The 25,116-nt window shown below is 45.0% G+C and overlaps 3 protein-coding genes across 7 annotated transcripts in view; 1 reads left to right on the top strand and 2 right to left on the bottom strand.

The window, feature by feature from the left end:
- The window catches only part of LOC111948918 (uncharacterized), a 377,453-nt gene that overhangs the window by 72,551 nt on the left and 279,786 nt on the right, over positions 1 to 25,116 (top strand). The gene's annotated exons all lie outside the window — the stretch shown is intronic.
- Positions 1 to 25,116, bottom strand: part of LOC144986998 (uncharacterized) — a 72,878-nt gene that overhangs the window by 12,527 nt on the left and 35,235 nt on the right. The window contains exons 1-2 of one of the 2 annotated variants that reach the window (XM_078935797.1): positions 3,602 to 4,294; positions 1,579 to 3,180 (exon numbers count right to left, since the gene is read on the bottom strand). The exons of the other annotated variant lie outside the window; for it this stretch is intronic. Coding sequence (XP_078791923.1) covers positions 1,579 to 1,723 — 145 coding nt within the window. The 5' untranslated portion in view covers positions 1,724 to 3,180; positions 3,602 to 4,294. Of the gene's footprint in view, positions 1 to 1,578; positions 3,181 to 3,601; positions 4,295 to 25,116 lie in introns of those variants that run through there. 2 annotated transcript variants of the gene reach the window in all.
- The window catches only part of LOC144986665 (NACHT, LRR and PYD domains-containing protein 12-like), a 515,000-nt gene that overhangs the window by 467,560 nt on the left and 22,324 nt on the right, over positions 1 to 25,116 (bottom strand). The gene's annotated exons all lie outside the window — the stretch shown is intronic.

The raw sequence follows: 25,116 nt of genomic DNA, 5'->3' as shown, positions 1-25,116 counted from the left end.
TGAGCGATGTTAAAGAAGAAAAGGGAAAAGCATTTTGAAGAATTGATTTTTCATTTGAATTTTGAGGTCATTTGATGCAGTTATATTTTAAAAATGAAAAAGCATTTCTGATATTGACTTTTATTTTGAATTATGTAACACAATCGCTTCCATACAGAGCACGGTCCCACACAGGGAGAGCACCCCCAGCTGCGGGTGAGCCCCCCCAACCCCAGGCATGACCGCCAGCTCCCCAAGGGAGCCCCACCCCATGCTCCAGACAGACACCCACCCTGCTGGAGGTCCAAGAGAGAGCAAGGCAGGAGCTGCCCTCTCCATCCAGGAGGAGGACGCCCAAGGGAAGTGGGGGTTCCTGAAGAGCATCGTAAACATGACCTGATCAGGCTCACCCACTGTTGGAAATGTAGAGAGGCCCAGCGCTGTATTTGTCCACAGGTGGATGCAGTGAACGTACCTAGAAGTCGGCATGGACACATGACCTAGCTTAGCCAGCAGAGCTTTCTGCCAGACCAGCTGATAGACCTGATCGAGGCTGCAGCATTTTCTGTTTTCTAGAATGAGCCTCAGTAGATCAGTGGGTGTTACACATGCAAGAAAATCTAGTGTTAAAATAGTCCAGATTTTTGTCTTTAACATGATTCTTGAATTTTTTTTTCAATTCATGCAGTTGAAGATACGACTTTTCCAGACGACATTTATGGTTCACAAAAACACTCGTCAGTTTTCTAAGTTAAGTTGATGTTTAATTATAATAATACTCAATTTTTGTTGTTGTATTCCTGCAGATTTCATGAGAAATTTAAGTTAGCAGGAACTGTTTTCTCATTCATGTGCCTCTCTGTCCAAGCAGTGAAGGCTGGATCTTGAGGTCATGTGACCGGTTTTGAGTAAGCTGATTGGCTGCAGTCAATGTCCAACAAATACTTCTAGAATTTTTATAAAATAACTGTTTTATTCATTGTAAAAATTAATCACGACTTTTAAAAATCTATTTCATAGTAATTTTATCCTTTAGATTAATAGCTTTGCAGACTTTCTAGACATTATTTTTATGGTTTTCCGCGTTTTAACTTTTTTAATTTAAAAGTTGGTCTGCCGCCTGGATATTTATATTTGATGTTGGCTCTGCTGTCAGTTTTTGGCTCCAAAGAAGAAAATTATTTTGGTGATGCCTGGAATCGCTGCCACATATTGTTCAAACCAGGAAATGAAAGTCTGGAATGTCTCTATTTTGATAACTTCAAATGCTTTAAAGGGTGTTTTTAAGCTAAATCATTTTCTGTGAAGCTTCAAACTAAACTGGATCATTTTCTTGATCATATTTATAATTAATTATGATTTGTTATTAAGGAAATAAAAATTGATGTGATATCAACTTTAATTTTTGTAGTTCTGTTGACTCTCTCTGCAATGATACATCCTTTTCTTGGATTGGACAGTAATGGAGGTAAAAGATTAGTGATCACGTAAAATGACACAACTTTATCTGTAAGGTATTTATACCATTGGAAAATCTTTATTTAATCCCTTTCCAGTGACAAAGATCAATCCAAAGAATTCAAATGTTTAGTCACGTACCAACTATGTGGAGCTGAAGCTGCGGGTTCCAGCTGCTATCCAGCAGTCTGCGCTGACGACAGAGCTCCTCCTCGTTCTGGACGATGGTTCCTTCAGCAGCAGAAAGTTGTTCTCTGACAGAACCTTCCTGAGGTTCTGAAGACATGGTTCCTGCTCCGATCTTCAGCTCCAACTCCCACAAACACCGCCGTCCTCTTCACTGCAGCTCCGATCGATCATCTGCTAGTCTCACAATCCCAGAAAAAAGGTCCAAACAGAAACTTTTCTCCTGGTTGGAGATTTTCCTGAAAGTTCCTGTGATCCTGCAGGAGTCAGTTCTGCTCAGCCTGCAGACCAAACAGAAAAGACTCTGGAAGCTTCCACATGTGAAACTTCAAGACAAAGAATCCAAACAACAACATCTGATTGGTTGACTTTTGGAGGGAAAGCTGCAACAGTCTTCTGTGATTGGTTCAGCCGTCCCTGCCCCCACTAGTCCACTGCACAGGGGGCAACATTCCAGGGGGGGTTGGTAATCTCCTCCTTCTATTGTTTCTGCCCCACTGGCTCTTTCAAAATAAAGGCTTGTTGTAGCAGAAACCTGAATGGAACATCAGAATGGACTCAAACTGCTGCTGGTTTCAAAGCCTCGTTCTCAACTTCCAGCTGAACTCTTCATGAGTTTGAGCGTCTGTGACAAACTCTACAGTTGAAAAACAGCAGTGAATATCTCCATGGATGTCAACTGGCAGAGAATCAACATGAGATTTCCAAGAGTTTCTGCAGGAACTCATCACAAAGTCAGGAGCTGCAAGGCCTGATGGGAAATCTGGGATCCTATTGTGACATGAAGGAAACTCCTTCAAACAGGAAAGATTTCATCTGACACGATCACTTTGATGATAACATGAAGATGGATCCCAGTGATTCAGCTGAAAAACATCCCATAATACTGTTCTAGATGGTTCTAGAGTGTTGTGGAGATTTCCTGTTTCTCCAGAAACTAGAAGTCAAACCTGAAAGCAGAAGCTGCAAACTGAGTCTGTGAGGCAGATTTTCCAGCAGCACATCCTCCTCATCTGCTGCTGAGATGGAATGATGAAGCTCAGCTGAGGAACAGCAGGTTTCCTCTCACATGTTCCTGCTGCAGAAAACACTGTTTCATATCAACTCATCCACATCATGAAGGATCAACATGTTTGACTGAATTTACATGAAAAGAAAAGACGTCAAAGAAATCTGTCCAGACGGGAAAGACTGAATGAATCCAAGTTTTTACCAGATAGATGGAACTTTGTTTGATTTTCTAGCTCTGCTTTTCTCCAAAGATGAAGAACATCAAGAAATAACCAATAAATGCTGATCTGGAACATTCTGTCTGGGAGTCTGACTGACACTTTGACCCTTTCTACATTCTGCTTTGATCCGGCTTTGAACCTGCTTTACTGCCACCACAACACATCCAATCCCAGCCCAGAACCTGAAGCTGGTTCTGAACATGAAGCCGGTCTTCAGGGACAGCAGGACTGATGAGTTAGTGATCTTCTCAGATGGACTTCAGACCCCTTAGAGCTGAAACTCTCACTTTTCTCTAGGAATCAGCTTCTAGTTGACGACACACTGCTGCAGTCAGGAGAACACACAAGAAACACACACACAAAGACACACAAAGGGGGAGGAGCTTAGCTCAGGCATTGAAGTCATGGTTGAACTCTTCTGGGACTGATTTTAGACACAGAAAGCGCTCGTGTTGTAATCAATAACATGATTGGTCAGCTTTAGCATCAATGGAAACATCACATGGTCTTTCATTAAAGTCCATTTAGATCATAGTTACAGAAATAAGAACTGATCAGAAGTCATGAATCAATGGATATTCAGAAACATTCAGAATATTTCACTAGTCTGATTGGAATCACTCTATTCAATAGAAACCAGCAAGAAAATGTAGATTTTCTCTCATGACCTCATTATTCATGTGAATTTATCAGCTGTAAGCCATAATCCAGACAAATGGAGCCAGTAATTCCAGAATAATCCTCACATAGATGTTGTGTGTGGAGCCCGTTTTCCTTTAGATGATCCAGCTCTTGGTCCACTGAACCTCCAACCTTCTTCCATTTGTTCAGCTGCTGGACAGAACAAAGAAAAACAAACAGATGTTTTTGCTGAGTCAGGAAAATGCCTGTTGGAGCTCCAACATGATTGTTGACGGCGTTCCTCCTCTTTCTGCTCCGCTGACGTCCTCATTTTCAGTTTCCTGGTCAGACAAACTAAACTCTTTTCCAGGTTTGAATCATCAGAAGAAGAAACTTCCACCTTTGTGCCACATGCTCAGAGAATCCACTTCCAGAACAGCAGAGATTCCCGCCACATGTGACAGAGCATCCAGGTGATCTCCAACTACAGGACATCATCACCTGCCTGTGACAGTCACACCTCCATTCTAGATGCAGCCAATGACCTCTAGGCTGTTTGAGGCTCAGAACAACATGACAGCCAGGAAGACCATCCCTCCTCCTGACCACCAGCTGCTCTGTCTCACAATGGCTGCCATGAGGAAGACTCCATGAAGAGTTAACGCCCAGAGGTCTGCTGGACCAGACACCATTCCTGACAGAGTGATCAGAGAGAGCAGAGCAGCTGCTAGACGTCTGATGTCTGACAGGAAATCTTCTAGCAGATGTCAGCTCCATCCCATCAGACCTTAGCTGACAGACTGGCGGCCGTGAGCTGGAACAGCAGTCAGAAACCCAGTCAGAGGGTGGAGATGGGCTGCAGGTGAAGCAGGAGTCCCCGCCAGAAAAGACGCTCAGAACTCCTCCTCTTCTTCAGCTTTCTCAGGGATGAAGCAGAAAATGCTTTTTCCAGAAACATCCCTCCTGCCTCAACCCACTTGTGTCAAGTAGGAACTTCTGGAGCTGCTGGAGTCAGCTGGTTTCCATGGCAACGGCTGATGAAGGACAGCAGTTTATGTAAAGTGAGACTGGAACATTGATGTTTGTACTAAAATGACTGTTTCTGTTATAAAAAGTTGCAGAAAAAAGAGACTCAGCGTTTTCCAGCAGCTTCATTCTGCAGAAACATCAGCAGAAGAGAAGCAGCAGCCATGAAGGGACTGAGGACAGACGGACATCCAGCCAGAATCCAAGCAGCACCTTCATCCTGATGAAGCTCCGTCCTCTGACCTCCATCAGTCATCTCCAGGCTCCGCCCCCAGTCTGCAGCAGCTTCATCTGCTGCCTCCATCCTCTCTCTGTGAGTCTCTGCAGAGTTTTTCTGCAGCAGCAGCAGCATCAGAGCCAGAGAGCCAAAGAAAGTGGAAAGTCTGAGAAGGAAGCAGCTCTGAAGCTCTGCAGCTGACGGTGCAGCTTCAGGACTCATGAGGAGGACCACATCCACTGCTCCTCTTCCTCTTCCACCTTCCTCTTTGAGGAAGGTGGAAGACTTCACTCTTCCCTTTCTTCACATGAAGCCTAAAGAAATGTCCTCAGAATGATGGAAACAGTTTTTCTGCAGCTTGAAGCTTTTCTGGAAGATTTTCTTCTTTAGTGCAGAGAAATCTCTCATTTGATGAGACGGAGGAACTGCAGCAACGTTTCCTGGAAAAGCTCCACATTTCATTGAAACCATGTTGGAACTTTGTCCATGAGGTCACATGGTCTGGAAGAAGCCCCAGTTCCAGGTGACAGAAGTCTGGTTCTGATCCATCAGATCTCACTAGCAACAGAACCAAACCTTCACGTGTTGCAGCAACAGTTTCCATGTTTTTGTCTTTAGCGGTGTAGCTTTCCACAGAATCCGGTGTCAGACCGTGGAACAAGTACTACATCTCCCATGATGCATTGGGTTAAAGTGACAGCATCTCGGCGCACCACAATGAGTCTCTCCTCTTAACCTCTTGAAACAACAACAAACACACATCAAACGTTTTTTTAAATCTTCTAACTTAACTTTTATTCCATCTTTTAGAAAAACAGCTGCAACTTCCATCTTTTTCTACCACAATTATCACAATAATGCATGTGAGATTGTGGAGGGGCTGCAGATCATACAGACAGGATTTTTGTCAATGTTAAAGTGTGCCATGGCTCAAAAAGGTTGAAAAACACTGATCTGATGATATCTACTAGAATCTATAGTAGTATCTACTAAAAGTTAATGTTCTACAAAGTATCAGTAGGCATTTAACTTTCTGTTGGTTTTTGAAAGGTTGTTTTACTACGTTTAGTACAATGAATTTTAAAAATATGGGTCAGGGTTTTTGTTTGCCACCCCAAGATTTAATGTGGCCCCCTACCGGCCACCCCCATGAACAATTTCTGGAGGCGCCACTGGTTGTAGCGCACCTGTGATTTGCGCCAGCAGATTGGAGCACACGCAGAAGCACATTTGAGCAGTTGTAATCACAGATTTGAAGTTGTAACTCTAAATGAACACATGCAAATGGAAATTTGTCAGTTCACAGCAGAAGATTTTTATACACAGATGCAGATTTTTGATGCACAAGTATTCACATTCTATATTACAAGTTCTCAAATCAAATCTACAAGTGCGTTCTTTTTGGAACATTAATACCTTCATAGGTGAACTGTCTGTCTTTAGTTATTTTTTGGATTTCATTTATAATCGCTTGAGAATAAACTTCATCCTCCAATAGAATAGAGTTGAACTTCCAGTTACCTTTGTTTTTAGGATTATTGCGAGGTTGAATAATAAGTTTAATCATAAAATGATCTGTTAATGGTGCAGCAGAAATATTGGCTATTGATGTAAAATTCTGTTGATTTTCATTTGTTAACCAAAAATCCAACCTAGATTTGGCAGATCCGTCCGGTTTAAACCAGGTGAACGCGTGAAGGTGTTTTGCGCTGCAGAGTCATATCCATATACATTTCCCAGAATAACAAATTTATCATCTTTCATAAAAACACAAATCAACCAGTTACCAGAACCATCTCTTTTTGTAACTAAAAGCTTGCCATAAAAACTATTCAGTAATATAGCGACCCCTGCTGACCGGTTGGTGCCATGAGAGAAAAGGATTTTATCTCCCCACTGATTGGCCCAAAACTTTTCATCAGTCTCGTTGGAGTGAGTTTCTTGTAAACAACAACATTGAACTTTTTGGTTTTTACAAAAAAAAGTGATTTAAAAAAAGTGATTTTCTTTTAACAGAATCCCTAATACCCCTAGTATTTAGCGAAATGAAAGACCACACAGAACTTAAAGACATAAAATAAAACACAGAAGGATGTAAACAAAAAAAAACGAGAAAATTTAAGATAAAAGAACTTGGGGTCTTAAATTAAGGGTTAGCTGCGCCCCTAACTATTTACTTAATATGAAACTGAGAATTTTACCATTATATGATGAAAATGTTTCACTGGAAAACAATATAAATTGTTATAACAAATTATATAACCATATTAATTAAAACCTTTCGCATCTTAGAAAAAATACTTTTAAGAAAAAGGTAAAATGTAAAAATAAAGGATAAAATACTTAGCTTAGATTTGCTCTATTATGTAAACAAAATGACTTAAATGTTAAAACTTAGAATAATTACAGTAAAAAAACAATTTAAATGAAACGAAATGAACTCTTTAATGCAAAATAGGTAGGTCACCTCCTTGTAAATATTTCACTCCATAGTGACTCTAGTCCCGTTGATGTATCCCACATGGCCCCTGTAATAGACGTTCTTCCCTTCTGCTCGGCCCGCTCCATCTTGGGCCAGATGGCCGCTCAAGCTTCTCGGTCTGCTTTACTGAAGTCCTCCTTGAAGCGGATCCCCAGGTCTTTGCAGGTCTGGCAGTTCTTGGTGATCTTCCAGAAAGCATCTGTATGGCGCCTCGTGATGAACTGCAGGATCACCTGGCGATGTCTTCCTTCCTCCCTCCTCCCCAGTCCATGAACCGTGTCCACCGTCGTGTCCATCACATCTGCCCACTGTGGTGCGATTTTGGACAGGATTCCAACCAGATGTTCCCTGATGTTCTCCTCATCTTTTTCTTTCAGTCCATGAATTTCCAAGTTCCATCTTTGTTTGTATCTTTCCAGATCTGCAACTTTTTCCTTCAGTTCCAGGTTCTCTTTCACAATCCTTGGGATTTCTCTTTCCAACGTTGCGATCTTCGTTTTGCAGTCTTTTATTTCAGCCGCGTTCATCTCAATGAGCCGGGAGATATTTGCCACCATTACGGTGTTTTCACGCAGCTGACTTCCAAAATCTTCTATTTTGGACGTTAGCCTTTCAATTGCAGCCAAAATAGCATCTTCAGATCTCGAAGTAGAATCCTGTCCCGCTTTCACCTTCAAAGGTGGTCCCGTGGACTTTGTGGGAGTAGGTGGTGGTTTCCTTTTCACACTAGAAGCGACGTCCATCTGGGAATAGTCATGCTCGCTCATCATGGCCGACGGCTGCAAAGTTGGAGCTTGCTTCGGACTTGTTTTTTTCGTCGTCATTAAGCAGAAAAAGGGGAACTCACCAAGATGTTTTTTTTTCCCAAAACGAAGATAAAGTTAACGCGCACCTGCTCTCCAGTCAAACCGTTCTCTCTCAGTTTTCAAATTCTGACATTTACCGTGCAGATCGGGGCAAAAGGCGAGAGCTTAGCGAGAGACGTCCGCTCAGTCCGCCATCCCAGCCGGAACCCTCCATATCACGCTAAGTCTCGCTCAAAGTAGTCAACAAAATCAAAGATAGGACAAAAGCGAGATTTGACACAACGCACGCAAAAAAATGTGTTTTGCAAACGCAAAAAACGTTTTTGAAAGCAAAAAAAAGTTTTTGAAAGCAAAAAAAATTTTTTTTGAGCAAAAAACTTCTAAAGTTCTGTGTGCAACGTGGTGGCAGAATTATCACTCCATACACTATCGGTATGTTCACTTCAACAACGGTTCTATCTTGAGCTTCAAGCTCTCCAAACATGCAGTCCATCAACAGCGTGTCCTGGAAGAGTCTCTTCTGTCCCTTCCAGTTGAAAAGACAGAAGACATTGTCAGTGCAGCCCACAACATTCTTCAAATCAGATGATCTTAGTTAGTCCCTCCAGCTAACGACAAACAGGAAACCTTAACAGATCAAAGAGAAAATTGTTAGCAGATAAAAAAGTACAATCTGTTTTGTCGTCTGTGGTTCTAAGTTTGTAGTTCAGTTCTTTTCAGCAGATTTCTCTGTCAAACCCAAAATCCATCTAAACCTCTTTGATGTCTCCATGTCTCCAATTCCAGACATTCAGACAGATTCTATTTCCAAAACTACATTTCAAGCTAAAACCCAAAGACAGGGTCCTGCTCATGGATCTGCAGACAGAAAAGATTCAAACCTGAACACATCAGTGAAAAACTGCTTAGTGTCAGAATTGTTCTCCATCTTTTCTGGACTGATTCTTCCTCCAGTGCAGCTTCATCTTCATCAAACTGCTCCTCATTGGTGGGTGGAAACACAACAGGGAGGTTTTTCTGTGTCCAGTTCAGCTCCATGAATGTTCAGGCTGTTTAATGTCAGTGATTTCAGTTTAGAAAAACTGCATCTCTGCTGAGATTTGCTTCACTTCCATAAGAACCTCAGCAGCATCAGGATCATTTTGTTGATGGTTTGTCTGTGGAATGACATTTCATACTCATAGCTTCAGTGGAAATCAAGAGTCTGGAACCTTTAACACTAAAAGAACCATTTGATCCAGTTTCTTCCAGACCAAAACCCATAAAAATCTATTTTAATCTAACCTAATAATTGCTGTGAAAAGTCTCATTTTGCGGTATTTTAATTGAAATCTGTGAAATTTTGGTGCAGAAAAAGGTCAAGTTAATACTAAAAAGGCTTCTTTTTAAATAAATTTTTCTTATCATATAAGACTTCCAACCATTTATACCAAAAAGGATAACTTTTTTAATCTCCAAAAACTGTTGCCGGTGAGATGACAGGCGCTTGATATGGGCGCATCTGTGGATACCTGGATATCTGTGGAGTGCACACGAGTGCACACGAGTGTTGCCGAATGTCAGTCATTTTGCATCTAATGAATGATATGATTGAGATTTCACTCCGGTGTTTTCGGTTCATTGACATGTCTGCTCACCAGGGGCCAGGGGGGTCTGGTTTGGGGACCAAAAGGTTTCCTTTCTGCTCTTTGCAGATGATGTTGTCCTTTTGGCTTCATCGAGCCTGGACCTCCATCATGCATTGGGGCAGTTTGCGGCCAAGTGTAAAGTGGCAGCACCACTAATTCTGAGGCCATATTTCTCAAACGGATGATAGTTTGCCATCTCTCTGTGGGTGGAGTGTCCCTGCTCCAGGTGGAAGAGTTTAAATATCTTAGGGTCTTGTTCACGAGTGAGGGAAGATCAGAGCGTGAGATTGACAGGCGGATCGGAGCAGCGCCTGTAGTTGTGCGGTTGCTTTATCGGTCCGTTGAGAGCTGAGCTTCAAAGCAAAGCTCTCAATTTACCGGTCAATCTTTGTTTCAATACTTGGTCATGATCTCTGGGTCATGACAGAAAGAATGAGTTCCCCAATACAAGCGGCTGAGCTTCCTCTGTAGGATGGCTAGGGACTCCCTTGGCGATAGGGTGAGAAGCTTGGTCACCCGAGAGCTTGGAGTAGAACCGCTTCTCCTCCCCCGGGACAGGGGAGGTCTGAGCATCTTTGCTTAATCTGCTGCCCCTATGACCCAGTCCCAGATTATCGGAGAAAGATGGATTTTTGAGAAAATATATGTTTAATAGTGAACTCAGTCCTTCATATTTAAAGTTCCATGCAGATGTGGCACCAAAAGCAAAAAACATTAACCAATTTACTCTTGAATTTACCCGGGTACGTCACATACCCTGATTTTTTGGAACAGAGTCCAGTTTTGGAACCTGCAGAGAAGCAACATCAGCAGAAACCCACACTGTAGGAAAGACTCCACACTTCTGACTGATGTTCACGTCCACTTTATTCTTCACAGTAAAGATTGGAACAGAACAATGAGAAACAAAAAGAACAGATTAACAGTTCTAATATCTATTAGAAAACATGAATCACAAGAACACCAGCACTGTGATTTTTTATCCGCCTCTTCCTTCATAAATCTTTAGGAAAATCGTTTCCTCACTAAACTTGCTCTAACAAAATATAAACTGCAGTTACTACTTTTTGTTAAAATTAATAATCACTGATCACATAAAAAGTGTTAGAATAAAAGACGTTTACAAATTTTTCTAGTGTTGTCATGGTAACACACACATGAACAACATACTCATCATCTCAGCATAAACTACAACCACATTGAATCCGTTCAAGATTAAACTCTAATACTACAAAGCAACACATTTCTATTAACTGATACATCTGAAAGAATTCATTTTGTGAAAAATTGTAACATTTTTGTCAATGATAGCAGTAAAACTCATATTGTCTAGTATCTTTACACCTAGATTTAAATATATTAGTTCTTTTTTTGTTGAGATAACAGTGGCTTAAAGAATATAAAATAAAAAGACTGTTGTAAAAAATCAGAATATCATTTCAATCCCATGAAAAAAGGATGTTTTCAGCTCATGTCAGACTTTAGAAAACTATTTATTGTTATGTGTTCAATACTAACTTATGTCTCCTTTTAATTGAATGACTGCATCAATGTGTTATGGAGGCCAACAGTCTGTGGCTCTGTGTTCATGTAATGAAAGCTCAGGCTGCTTTGGAGTAAATGAGAACATTAGGGTTTGATCCCATGAGTTTTAAATATTACAAATGTATTTTAACCCTTGTGCTATCTTAGATGACCCCACCCTTGCATTGACGTGTTCTCCCTACCATGACAAAGGTGGATAAAGGTGGAAAGATTTTAGATAATCCATGGACACCAGTGAAGATCACAAATCATTGAAGAAAAAAGGCTCAGAGCACTGTCTTGTGGGTCTATATAGGTTGGGTATAGATGACCCAACCCCCAATGCCAAAGTGCCTAGGATAGCAAAAGGGTTAAAATATTCACATTTTCTGAAATACAGAAACTAAAGTCATCATTTGTGCTGCAGAGCTAGAGTGGTCAACCTCTGAACAGAAGATCACAGGTACAATTACCATTTTGCCCGTCCATGTGTCAAAGTGTCATTGGACAAAACTGAACCCCACATTTATCCTGGTGGTTATAGGTTGGTGCCAGTGTGAGACAGCACAGCTGCCATCAGTTTGCGATTAGGTGTTTTTGGGTGAATGGGACTGACTGTTAAGTACTTTGGGCTTTGAAAGAAGGTACATAAGCAGTATATCCCATTCATATATGACAACATAAAACCAGGGCTTAAAATATTTCAATCTAAAAATCACAATTTTGAATAAAATAAGCGACCTTGGTCGCCTTTAACCCTTGTGCTATCTTAGATGACCTCGCCCTTGCATTGACATGTTATTTCTACCATGACAAAGGTGGATAAAGGTGGAAAGATTTCATGTAATCCATGGACACTAGTGATAATCACAAATCATTGAAGAAAAAAGGTTCAGAGCACTGTCTAGTTCTAGTGGGTCTAGGTGATCCAACTCCCAATGCTAAAGTGCCTAGGATAGCACAAGGGTGTTGGCAGATTACTCTAGCAGTGTTTTACTCGGTTAATCCCCTAGGGCAGTTCAGTTAATCAACTCACCTGTTCAGCGTCCTATTTAAGTCCAGGTGTGTAGTTGTTTACTCTCTTCCTTTACCGCAAATGCTGCATTTGTCACCCCACCCTCCTCCCCGGCTTCCACCTGTGAGCTCTGTTAGGGGTAGTTATTACCCAAAGATTTTATGAAAATCTTATCTCATGGAATTGTACGGAGCCTTATGCCAAACGAAAAGAATGTGAAAATAAAGAATTTTTACTGCATGAGTTTTCTGACTGAAATACCAGTTTCTGTCTTTATGGAAGAAAATGTGTACTTTTTTCAATTCTTTCCTCTTATGTAAACCACTGCACAAGTTCTCTGCTCTAAGTTTTCCTGAGTTTAAAGTTTTTAATAAATCCTATGTTAAAATGTTTTAAAATGTTTTTCTCCTGTATGAGTTCTCATATGTCTTTTGAGATTGGATACAGCACTAAAACTTTTGTCACATTCTTTACAAGAAAAAGGCTTTTCTCCTGTATGAGTTCTCATGTGTCTTTTGAGATTGGATCCATCACAAAAACTTTTGTCACATTCTTTACAATAAAAAGGCTTCTCTCCTGTGTGAGTTCTCATGTGTCTTTTGAGATCAGATACATCACGAAAACCTTTGTCACATTCTTTACAAGGAAAAGGTTTTTTGCCTGTATGAGTTCTCATGTGTCTTTTGAGATGAGTTATACGATTGAAACTGTTGTCACATTCTTTACAAGAAAAAGGCTTTTCTCCTGTATGAGTTCTCATGTGTCTTTGGAGATTAGATGCTTGACTAAAACTTTTGTCACATTCTTTACAAGAAAAAGGCTTCTCCCTTGTATGAGTTCTAATATGTTTTTTGAGATTAGATAAAAAACTAAAACCTTTATCACATCCTTTACATGAAAATCGCTTCTTTCCTTTATGAAATCTTACATGAAAAAGTTTGTTAGCTACTCTTGAGCTTTCACCATACTTCAAAGAGGAACGTTTTTTCTGTTTTGAAGATTGTTTGTGTTTCTTAACCGAATCATCCTTCTTTGATTTTTTACTACCATCAGAGTCACACTGACTTGCTGACATGTGAGAGCTGTCCAAACTTTGGACATGACTTCTGACTTCTCTCTTCCACTGATCTATGTACTGTGGGTCTGTCTCTTCATCTGTATTTGATTTTGAGTCTGTCTCTTCATCTGTAGTTGATGTTGATTCTGTCTCTTCATCTGTAGTTGATGATGATACTTCATGTTGGTTTTCTTCTTCATCCTGACTATCAGTTACATTAAAGCTCTGCTGATTGTTTGGATCTGCTTCACTGTTCTCATCTTCCTCATTAGTAGGTATCTCCATCAAGGTATCAGTCTCCTGCTTCAGATCAAGCTGATCTTCATCCTGACTGATGCAGTGCTCCTCTGGCTCCTCTTTAATCATTGGAGGTTCTGGTTCCTCCTGTTCCTCTTTAATCTTTGGAGGTTCTGGTTCCTCCTGTTCCACTTTGAAGTTCCTCTGCTGGTTGCGGAGATCCTCTTCTTCAGTCATCCAATGCTGGGGGAGCACTGCAGAAACACAAGAGGAAGCCCTTTTATACTTCATAATGACAGCACAATTTAAAAGAGAGCTTGGTTGGGTCCCTAGGGCATTAGCTTCCTGGGCCTGTTAATCCTCTCTCCCCATAGGGTATCCTAAGGAACAAGCTGGGGATCACATCACATATTTTGTTAATGTGATGTTAATTATTGCTTTGTGCTGTGAAACAGGTAAAGCAGGACATAGGGCTGGGCAATAAAATGATAATTAAATACATGGCGATTGAACTTTTTCTCAGCAGAGGAACCAGTCTTAACTTGTCCTGTCCAACAGCTAAGCAAACAGATGAGAACTGAAGGCCTCTTGTGTTGGACATATTTTACTTTAACAACAGGGGTTATGAATCTTGTGACAAACCACAGGTATGTCTGAATAAAGCCCTTTTGTAATCGAAGCCATAATGACACAACCACTAACAGAGTACTGTACTAAAAAGTTTCTAGGCCTTTAGCTCCTACACTTACTAGTAAAAAATCACTCCTTCCTTTGAATGGATTGATGGAAATCTCGGGGTTCGGAAGCCAGTTCAGAGCATCGGTGGATAACTTTGAGTGAACGAACCAGCTGGAACCAGTGCTGACAGCGAGAATATCAGCAAGACCCATTGCCGCATACAATTCTTTTGAATCCGATTAGAATATTAGAGCGGACAATTGGAATAATTTGTGGATTTTGACAAGGAAGAGCCGACAACTGAAGTGGTCCATGAAGTTCAGCTCTGCCTTCGGCGCCCAACACTTTAACAACCAAGAGGTATGAGTAGCGCTACACCTTCAATGGTAATTTAAAAAGTGTGCACACATAACTGAACAAAAAATCCAATGCATTGGATTACTGATCAATGAGACTGCTCAATGAGCGCTTTAAAAAGAGTAAAAGAGGGCGGCGGCATGTAACAGTCGGAGCTGCAGCGTCCACCAAGAGCAGAACTAATAGTCTGACTGGCAGTGAAATACAAGCTGAAAAGCGAGTTAGACTGACTATAAAAGCTCTCGCTGATAAACTGGACAAGCAACAAAATAACAGAAAACTGAAATTAAATAAAGCAAGCAACATTAGGAAATCGCTGCAAAGTTTAATGGTTAAAGATGATAAAACGGAGGTTCAAATAGCTCTTGATAAACTTGTTGAGGTTTGTAATGATGCCACATGTATGCATGAATCTTTGTTGGGTTTATTGCCATCTGATGATTGTGAAAAACATGAAACAGGGTTTAAAGCCAAAATCTTGTTCAATAATTATTATTTTTTTTTTTTTACTTGTCCTGTCCAACGGCTGGGCAGACAGATGAGAGCTGATGGCCTCTTGTGTTGGACATATTTTACTTTAACAAGAGGGGTTATTAATCTTCAGACAAACCAAAAGTATGTCTGAATAAACCCCTTTTGTAATTGAGGCCAAACTTTATTAATTTCAATCATGTTTGAAAATCTTTGGTGTTGGACCGGACGGAAAAGGAAAGAGGGGAAGAAGAGAGAGGGACGTTAGAGAGAGGGGGGGTAGGAGGGTGATAATTTGAGGGGAAGGGGGATAAGACCATGAAGCAGCATAAAGCAACAAGTTTACTGGTTGTTAATCATTATGGTAAGGTTCAAATGTAGTACAAAAAGGGCGGAGCCTGTCCACACACACACTCAAGTGTTATAAACACACCTGCTAGCTGCAAAAATGTCCACCTGTCGACATGTACACAAAACAGATAGTGTTCACACGCATACTTATGCCTTAAAACCAACTAGTGTGAAATATTTCAGTCATTCAGTCATGCAAACTGTGCAAAGGTGAGCTAACACCTGTGCTCAGGTGAGTGTTTATGTTCTTCTAAAATGGATGGTGGAACGTGAAAAGAAGGAGGGAGAGTGCCCAGCCATCCCCACCCCAAGACCCCCACCGCAGCAGCAGCGGCAGCCGGAATCCCCCCAACGCCACACGGGATCCGGCAGGGAACAACCGCCGCCCAGGCGACCAAGCCCGCCACCCAGGCCAGGGCCAGCAGGACCGCCGCAAGGCCCCCAGAGCCAGAGAGCAGGGAGGCACGGAGGCAAAGAGAGCGCCGCCCCAGCCCAACCAGGAGAGCAGCCCCCCCCGCCGCGCCGGGAGAACCCAACGCAGAGCCCCACCGGAGAAGGACGCCCACAGCCCCAGACGAGCACCCCACCACCACCCAGGAGTTCCGGGCATCCCCCCGCCCCAACCCCAGGTACGAGCCAGGACCCCCCAAGGGAGACCCGCTCCGCACTCCAGGCAGCCATCCGCCCGGCCCTCGGTTGGTCCAGGGAGGAGCAAGGCAGGGGCCCGCCGCCCCCGCCCAGGAGGGGGGAACCCCGGGGAAAAAAAGAGGGCCCACAAGGGATGTTGTAAATATGGCCCGACCAGGCTCGGCCACAGTTGGAAATTTGGCGGGGCCCAGCGCTCAGGAGCAAGGACCTGAACCCACTCCCCAGGGACACGAACACCCCCCGCTCAGATGTAATGTTAACCCCCCACCGCGCGGAGAGAGCACCGCCGGGCCCAGGAAGCCGGCATCCCGGGGACATGGCCGCCGTTGCAAAGGGGCCCGTACCCCCCACCAGGGAAGAGGCAGGGGACAGACGGACCCAGGTCCCACCTTCCTTGCAAAATGTGTGTGCGTGTATGTGTGTTTAAGAGGGTGTGTGTGTGCATGTGTGTGTGTTTATGTTGGGATGTATATATTGAGGGGGGAGGGGTGTGTGTACTAAGGGGGGTGCAGTTAAAATTGGCGAGTAGGGCACTAAGGGGACATCTCCTGATTACTCACAGTGTCGTCCCCTCACCCTCCACCAAGGGGCCCTAAATGTCTAAGGTGCGGTTAAAATTGGCGGGTAGGGTGCTAGGAGGACATCTGCTGCTTGCTGGCAGTGATGTCCAAGCACCCCCCCTACCAAGGGCCCTACATGTCTAAGGTGCAAATAAAACCGAAAGAGGGGGGGCCCACTCCATACGGCAACCATAGGAGGGGGGCCACTGCCTAGTAACCCCCCCCCCCCCCAAGGCTCATCGCAGGCTAAGCCCCCCACCCCCTCTTATGAGGTTATATGAGGAAGGGGGTAAGTTGGGGACAGCTGTTTGACCCGGTGGTCAAACAGCTGTCCCCCGCCCCCCCCCAGCAAGGGGGCCAGGCCCACCCAGCCCAGGGGCCCCACCCCCGGAGGCGCCGACAATCCAGGCCCAGCACCACCCACCCCACACAGAGGGAGAGGAGCCAGAAAGCGTCGCCCCCCCCCCCCCCCCCCCCCCGGAGCAAGCCCATGCCCCCACCCCCAAACGCCGGCCCTAGAAGAGCTCTGGTCAGGCCTAGACGGGACTGAGGCAGCCAACCGGCCGGGGAAACCGCCGATGGCCTCAGCGGAGACCCCGACCCGTCAACCCCCCCTGCCCCGTACCAATAGTGCCCCCCCTCCCCCAGAATGCCCCCCCACAGGACAGGGCCGACAAGACCCCCCACCCCACCCCCCCAGACCCCGCAGCCGAAGCGGATGACACCCAGAGTGCCCGGGGGCCCCAAGAGGGTTGTCCCGTCCCGCCCCAGAGCCAGGGAAGGGCCGATCCCAGCCCCAGGTGTAGATGGGAAGCCCATCCAGCGCCGCTGGGCCTCCCCCCCTGAGCAGCGCCCCCCGCCAACCCCCCCCAGCACAGGCACAGGGACCACCCCCCCAAGCCAAGCCAGACCACACCCCCACCACGCACCCCCACACCCAAGCCCAGAGGACCACGCAGCGCCCCAGCCCGCCCCACCCAGGCGCCGGACCCGACCCCCCGACCCCCACCCCGGCCCACGGCAGAAGGGCAAGGAGCAGCGACGACCAATGTTGTTCAATAATGAATGTATTTCTGAGGGTAAAACATGGATTTCTATTAATGAGGAAATGTGTTTAAAAATGATTATGCGGAAGATGACATTGGCCCAAATAAGCAGCCTTGGGAGCATTTTGGGACAGGCAACTCTGGCAGGCTTTACTTTGGTTACTTCGGTTACTCCCCTAGGGCGGTTCAGTTAATCAACTCACCTCTGCAGGGTCCTATTTAAGTCCTAGTGTGTAAGCTGTTCATCCTTTGGATGAGACATACGGTTCCGGGTTACAGCAGCACGCGTGTGTGGCTCTCTATGGCTATACAACTATCTTCAAATGACTTAAAAAGTAGATTTCCTCCAAAAAAGAGAGCTAACCATGGCCCACAAGAAAAACCAGGACTACGAAGACCTTAAAAAGTCTCTTGATGAAATCCAAGCCGCGTTGTATCCATTTATGGAACAAGTGACAGCTAAGCTAACTCCAATCTTGGAACTGATGGAAGACTTCCAAAGATTTCGGGCTCAAAACGAGCAACGGGAAAACCGGGTCGACATTCTGGAGAAAAGACTGGACGATATGGAACAACAAGTAAGGATGAATAATGTCATTCTCACTGGAGTACCGATCAAACCTCGGGCAAAGCTAAACCCAGCTGGAGTTAGCATTGCTAATGCTAATAGCACTAGCAAAGCTAGCGGCTCTGAAACGGACTGCGGTGCAGAGACCCTGGAACGCAAAGTGGGATCATTTCTCATGTCCGAAAGGATTTCCCTGGATCTCAACACCATCGAGACCTACCACCTGCTCCCCAGGAGAAAGGAGACAGATAAACCAGCGATCCTCATCAAGTTTGTGAATCAAAAATACAAGCTAGCTCTGATCAATCAAAGAATTAATCTGAAAGGATCTGCTGTTTGTCTGAACGACCATCTGACCAGAAGGAATGCTGAAATCGCCAAACATACACGGAAGCGTAAGCAGATTGAGAACACTTGGGTTAAAGGCTGCAGGATTTACGTCAAACCACTCGGTCCACCGGACCGGGCCAAGGTTCTGGTTGTGAACACCATGAAGGACTTTGAGAAGTGCTTGATTACGGACATCTGAAACAACAGATAGTCTTCTTTCTCTTTCGGCTTTTCCCATCAGGGGTCGCCACAGCGAATCATCCTTTTCCACCTCACTCTATCATGAACATCTTCTACCCTAACGTTAGCCAACTTCATGTCCTCTGTTAAGACATCCATATATCTCCTCTTTGGCCGTCCTCTTGCCCTCCGGCCAGGCAGCTCCATCTCCAACATCCTTCTACCAATATATCCACTATCCCTCCTCTGAACATGTCCAAACCATCTCAGTCTGGCTTCTCTGACTTTGTCGCTAACACAGGCAACATGAGCCGTCCCTCTGATGTACTCGTTCCATATCCTGTCTAACCTGGTCACTCCTAAGGAGAACCTCAACATCTTCATCTCTGCTACCTCCATCTCAGCCTCTTGTCTCTGTCTCACTGCTACCGTCTCTAACCCATAGAGCAGAGCTGGTCTCACCACTGTCTTGTACACCTTTCCTTTGAGTCTTGCTGGCACTCTTCTGTCACACAACACTCCTGACACTTTCCTCCAACCGCTCCAACCTGCCTGCACTCGCCTCTTCACCTCTTTTCCACAATCCCCATCACACTGAACTGTTGACCCCAAGTACTTAAACTCCTGCACCTTCTTCACCTCAGCCCCCTGTAACCTAACGCTTCTACCTTGATCCCTCTCGTTCAGACACATGTATTCTGTCTTACTACGACTGACCTTCATACCTCTTCTTTCCAGAGCAAACCTCCACCTCTCTAGCTGTTCCTCCACCTGCTCTCTACTCTCACTGCAAATTACAATGTCATCCGCAAACATCATTGTCCAGGGAGATTCCTGTCTTACCTCGTCTGTCAGCCTGTCCATCAGCATAGCAAACAAACATTTGACTCTTTGATTTATTACTATCTGTTCATCTGAAACAACAGATAGTAATAAATCAAAGAGTCAAATACTTTCAAGAAATATGACGCCTGGATTCATCATTTTCTCTATAAGTCTGAAGTGACCTGATTGTCACCAAAGTTCTAAACTGCAGAAAAATTGACCTCAACTCTTAATCGCTACTGTTATCAGCTGAAGAAGGATATGGACCTCTGTCTTATTTCTGCAGACATAACATCGAAGAGAACTATAAACTCTGTTCAAACCCAGAAGAACGGCTGTTAATCAGCAAAAGAAGAAATGCCAACCTTGGTCATTCGACAAAATATGGACCCTTCTTATTTTACTTCACAGCATTACTTTATCATAAAATAAATTAAAATACAAAAAATAATAAAACAAATGATTAATCAATTATTAAAAATGGTTAAATTGATTGACTTTTAAGGATTTTACTTCACTTGGGTGAAGTAAAATCGTGGCCAACAGAATCTCAGGCATCTGAACCCTCACAATGGAGACATGTTTGCTCCAAAAATAATCCTGCTGACAAAGCCTCTAGAGGAATGAAAGCTTCAAGGTTTCTAAAGAACAGTGTATGGCTTTAAAGGACCTGAATTTCTTTGGACACATGAATGTGAAGAGCCAACATCAGTCATGAAGTTTTCAGTTGACCCTGATGACAAAGAGGTCAGAAAAGTAGAAACTGTGAATGCAGTCAGTGGCTGTGATGCTTCTAACCCTATGTCAAGGCAACTGCCACCAGGCCCCCGCAGTGGCTGCTCGTCAGGGTTAACTCTCCTCACCTGTTTACGTCAATATATATTGCTGTCACACCGCTCCGTTCCTCACCGGAATGTCTAAGTTTACTACTAAACCACCATGTCTATGAAGACTCTCATTCATCCAGGTTGGTTCCATTGTAGTAGGTATAGGGGATGTCATCTGGACTTGGTTTTAAAGTTAGAAGACGTTTCGCCTCTTATCCAAGAGACTTTGTCAATTCTGAATTAGCTGGTCTAAGAGCTGGTATATATGGGCTCATGGGGGAGGAGTCAGACCTGAAACTGGATGGTATTGTCAACTTAGCCTACATGGTTTCGGGTAGTTAAGAGTCCTTTATCCTCAGCTGGGGGTTGGGGAGCCAGTGAATCCCTCTCCAAATTGGTCATCTCTTTCAGCTGTTAACGACCCAGGTGGAAGTGGTTTGGTTTGTTTAGGTTTCAAAACACTGCCGTAGATGGATGGAAGAATTAACCTGAGACCGCCATTCTTATTAAGAGAAGGTTTATCCTTTTTGACAAAGATGGCTTCTTTCACTCCTCGTTCAAACCATCCTTTCTCTCTGGCTAGAATTCGGACTTCACTGTCCTCGTACGAGTGGTTTGTGGCCTCCACGTGGAGATGCACTGCAGACTCAGGTCCACTTGGGTTGGTTCTGGGATATTAGTAAAGCCGCTTGTGTAGAGGTTGTTTGGTTTCTCCTATATATTGTTCAATGCAGTGCTCTTTGCAGTGGATAGAGTACACAACATTACACTGTTTGTAGCTGGGAATTTTGTTCTTTGGATGAACCAGTTTTTGTCTGAGGGTATTAACTAGTTTGAGATGAACTGGGATGTTATGTTGTTTGAAAATCCTTTTAAGGATTTTCAGCTATTAGACCAGCTAATTCAGAATTGACAAACCCTCTTGGATAAGAGGCGAAACGTCTTCTAACTTTAAAACCAAGTCCAGATGACATCCCCTAAACCTACTACAATACTAGACCACCAGCGTGCTCTCACGCTCTGTGTTCCAGTCTGCAGCTCGTCAGCAAATCTGGATCTCTGCTCCACGCTCTCAAGTCTGAGTCACCTGGCTGCCTTATTGTTATATCTGCCATTTATGACGAACCAAGCTTTCTCCGTAATTGCTTCTACTGACTAAACTCTTGCTGTGATCACTTATTCCTCATCGCCAAGCTCTGCCTCAAGATTCAGCCGTAAGACATCTCCTCCGCTGCACTCTGTTACGGACTTCCTCATTCCCGCCCCTTTCCATGAACTCTGGACTCTGCTCCGTCTGTTTTCTCCTCTCACTCCTGGCCTCCCACAAGTCTGTCTCCACGCCCCCTGCTGTCAAGATTCTGCCTAGCATCTTGCCTGCTCTGGTCCCTTTTAAATAAACTGAAGATCTCGTACTCCTTGGGTCTGTCATCTTTTGTTGGTCCTCAAGACCAGGTTCTGACACCCTTCAGAGAAGTTGATTGCATATTTTTCAAGTTAACAACTGTGGTTGCCTGTTGTGTGTGTTTTATTAGGTATCGCTACTGATTTTATATTGTTTTAACATTGTGAAGCACTTTGTGAGTCACTTTCTGTGAAAAGTGCTATATAAATAAAGATTTACTTACTTACTTGCCTGGATCCTAAGACTGAAATCCATGCTGTTGGAAAAGGGTCGACAGAGAAAGCAGTTGAAAACTGTACAGGATGAAACTACAAGGACAAAGCAGAAAAATGTCACACCTGCAACAAACACAACAACTTGCAAGGTTGACTTCTTAACATTGAGTGATGTGAAGAAAGCTGACTTAACCATCATACGCTATTGTCAGTAGCAGCGATTCTTGAAAGAAATTCATGCATTGATGTCAAACTCAAGTGTGAGTAAACAAAGTTCAATCTACAAATTGGATCCCATAACAGATGATGTACTTCTGAGAGTAGGTGGAAGACTGTGCAAAGGAGCAATGCCTGAAGGAAGCAAGAATCCTCTTATCCTTTCTAAGGACCAGCATATCTCTCTGCTTATTCTGAAACACACACATCAACGCCTTGGTCATGGCGGTCAGGCTTATGCAATCTCCAAAGACAAATATTTTTAATAACAAATGCCAACTTTGCGGTGAGGCAAGTAATTTCAGAGTGTGTATTTTGTCGACGGTTTCATGGGAGACCAGTAACCCAAAAAATGGCTGATCTTCCAAAAGAACGAATTCTTCCTGATTTGTCTCGATTCGCCAACACAGGTGTTGATTACTTTAGTCCTGTGGAAGTGAAGAGAGGAAGAGGAGCCTGTAAACGCTATGGGGTCATCTTCACTTGCATGGCTAGCCGAGCTGTTCATTTGGAGGTTGCAACGTCTCTGGATACAGATGCATGCATTAATGCTTTATGTCGCTTCATCAGCAGAAGGGGACAAGTAAAGCAATTAAGATCGGATAATAATATCAAAATCATCAATTCAACCGTGCAAAATGACACCCATCTGGAACAACCCAGACATCCTCATAAACAAAAAAATTATCCACTTCCCAGCTTGGTAAGCAGGGGGCATAAAACAACTAGAGCACATAATTATTGATAGAAGATTCATAACTCCCCAGGAACTTCAAGACAAACATGGAATATATAACTTCTTGGAATATCAGCAACTTAAATCAATTATTACTAAAAAGTTTAAATACAGAGACAACGATTTAAAGCTACCAGATGTAGTTACCACTCTGATCAATTTCTCAATGAATAAAACTCTCTCCAAAATATACAAACTTTTATGCAATTTAGATAACAATATTTCACTTCCGACAACAAAATGGGATGCGGATTTAAGCATCAGCACAGATGAAAGTTTTTGGTCAGAACTTTGTCTAAACACCTTTAAAATGACAAAAAGTCCAAATCTGCAGCTAATCCATTTCAAAACTCTTCACAGAATTTACTACACTGGACAGAGGATGTTCAAGATGGGTCTCAGTAACTCAGACATTTGTCAGCACTGTGACAGTAATCTACCCGACAATTACATGCATGCACTATGGTTCTGCACGCCTGTCCAGGCTCTCTGGCGGCAGGTATGTGCCGATCTATCAGTCTGGCTTAAGGTTTCAATCACAGCTTCACCGTCACTTTGTGTGCTTGGTGACATGAGTGCCATCGATGTAGAAGGAGGATTAGCATCTATCATTTTCATAACTCTTTGCATTGCTAAAAAACTATTTTAATAAATTGGAAAAGCAAAAAAAATATAAATATAAGTCAACACAGAAATCTGCTGCTTGATCATATCAGCTTGGAAAAAATGTCAGCCCAAAGTTCAAGTAACTTCGAAAGAATTCAGTCTCTCTGGTCTCCCATAGCTAACTCCGTGACTTAGGGGGTGGGGGGGGCCTGGTCGTCGCTGCTCCTTGCCCTTCTGCCGTGGGCCAGGGTGGGGGTCGGGGCCTCCGGTGCCTGGCGGGAGTTGTTGGGGGCTCCGTTGGTCGGGGGATCGGGTCCGGCGCCTGGGTGGGGCGGGCTGGGGCGCTGCGTGGTCCTTTGGGCTTGGGTGTGGGGGTGCGTGGTGGGGGGGTGGGGTGGTGGTCTGGCCTGGCTTGGGGGGGTGGTCCCTTTGCCTGTGCTGGGGGGGGTCGGCGGGGGGCGCTGCTCGGGGGGGGGGGGGGGGCCCAGCGGCACTGGATGGGCTTCCCATCTACGCCTGGCGGGAGTTGTTGGGGGCTCCGTTGGTCGGGGGATCGGGTCCGGCGCCTGGGTGGGGCGGGCTGGGGCGCTGCGTGGTCCTCTGGGCTTGGGTGTGGGGGTGCGTGGTGGGGGTGTGGTCTGGCTTGGCTTGGGGGGGTGGTCCCTGTGCCTGTGCTGGGGGGGGTTGGCGGGGGGCGCTGCTCAGGGGGGGAGGCCCAGCGGCGCTGGATGGGCTTCCCATCTACACCTGGGGCTGGGATCGGCCCTTCCCTGGCTCTGGGGCGGGACGGGACAACCCTCTTGGGGCCCCCGGTCGCTCTGGGTGTCCTCCGCTTCGGCTGCGGGGTCTGGGGGGGGGTCTTGTCGGCCCTGACCTCTGGGGGGGCATTCTGGGGGAGGGGGGGGGTCCACTATTGGTACGGGGCAGGGGGGGTTGACGGGTCGGGGTCTCCGCTGAGGCCATCGGCGGTTTCCCCGGCCGGTTGGCTGCCTCGGTCCCGTCGAGGCCTGACCAGAGCTCTTCTAGGGCCGGCGTTTGGGGGTGGGGGCCTGGGCTTGCTCCGGGGGGGGGGGCGGCGCTTTCTGGCTCCTCTCTCTCTGTGTGGGGGGGGGTGGTGCTGGGCCTGGGGTGTCAGCGCCTCCGGGGGTGGGGCCCCTGGGCTGGGTGGGCCTGGCCCCCTTGCTGGGGGAGGGGCGGGGGACAGCTGTTTGACCACCGGGGGACAGTTTATCAGCTGTCCCCAACTTACCCCCTTCCTCATATAACCTCATAATAGGGTGAGGGGGTGGGGGGCTTAGCCTGCGATGAGCCTTGGGGGGGGGTTTACTAGGCAGTGGCCCCCCTCCTATGGTTGCCGTATGGAGTGGGCCCCCCCTCTTTCGGTTTTATTTGCACCTTAGACATGTAGGGCCCTTGGTAGGGGGGGTGCTTGGACATCACTGCCAGCAAGCAGCGGATGTCCTCCTAGCACCCTACCCGCCAATTTTAACCACACCTTAGACATTTAGGGCCCCTTGGTGGGGAGGGTGAGGGGACATCACTGTGAGTAATCAGGAGATGTCCCCTTAGTGCCCTACCCGCCAATTTTAACTGCACCCCCCTTAGTACACACACCCCTCCCCCCTCAATATA

The sequence above is a fragment of the Oryzias latipes genome, chromosome 2 (assembly GCF_053564925.1).
Source record: "Oryzias latipes strain Hd-rR chromosome 2, Olatipes_Hd-rR_3.1".
Taxonomy (NCBI): Eukaryota; Metazoa; Chordata; class Actinopteri; order Beloniformes; family Adrianichthyidae; genus Oryzias; species Oryzias latipes.
This window is presented reverse-complemented; position numbering and strand designations above follow the sequence as displayed.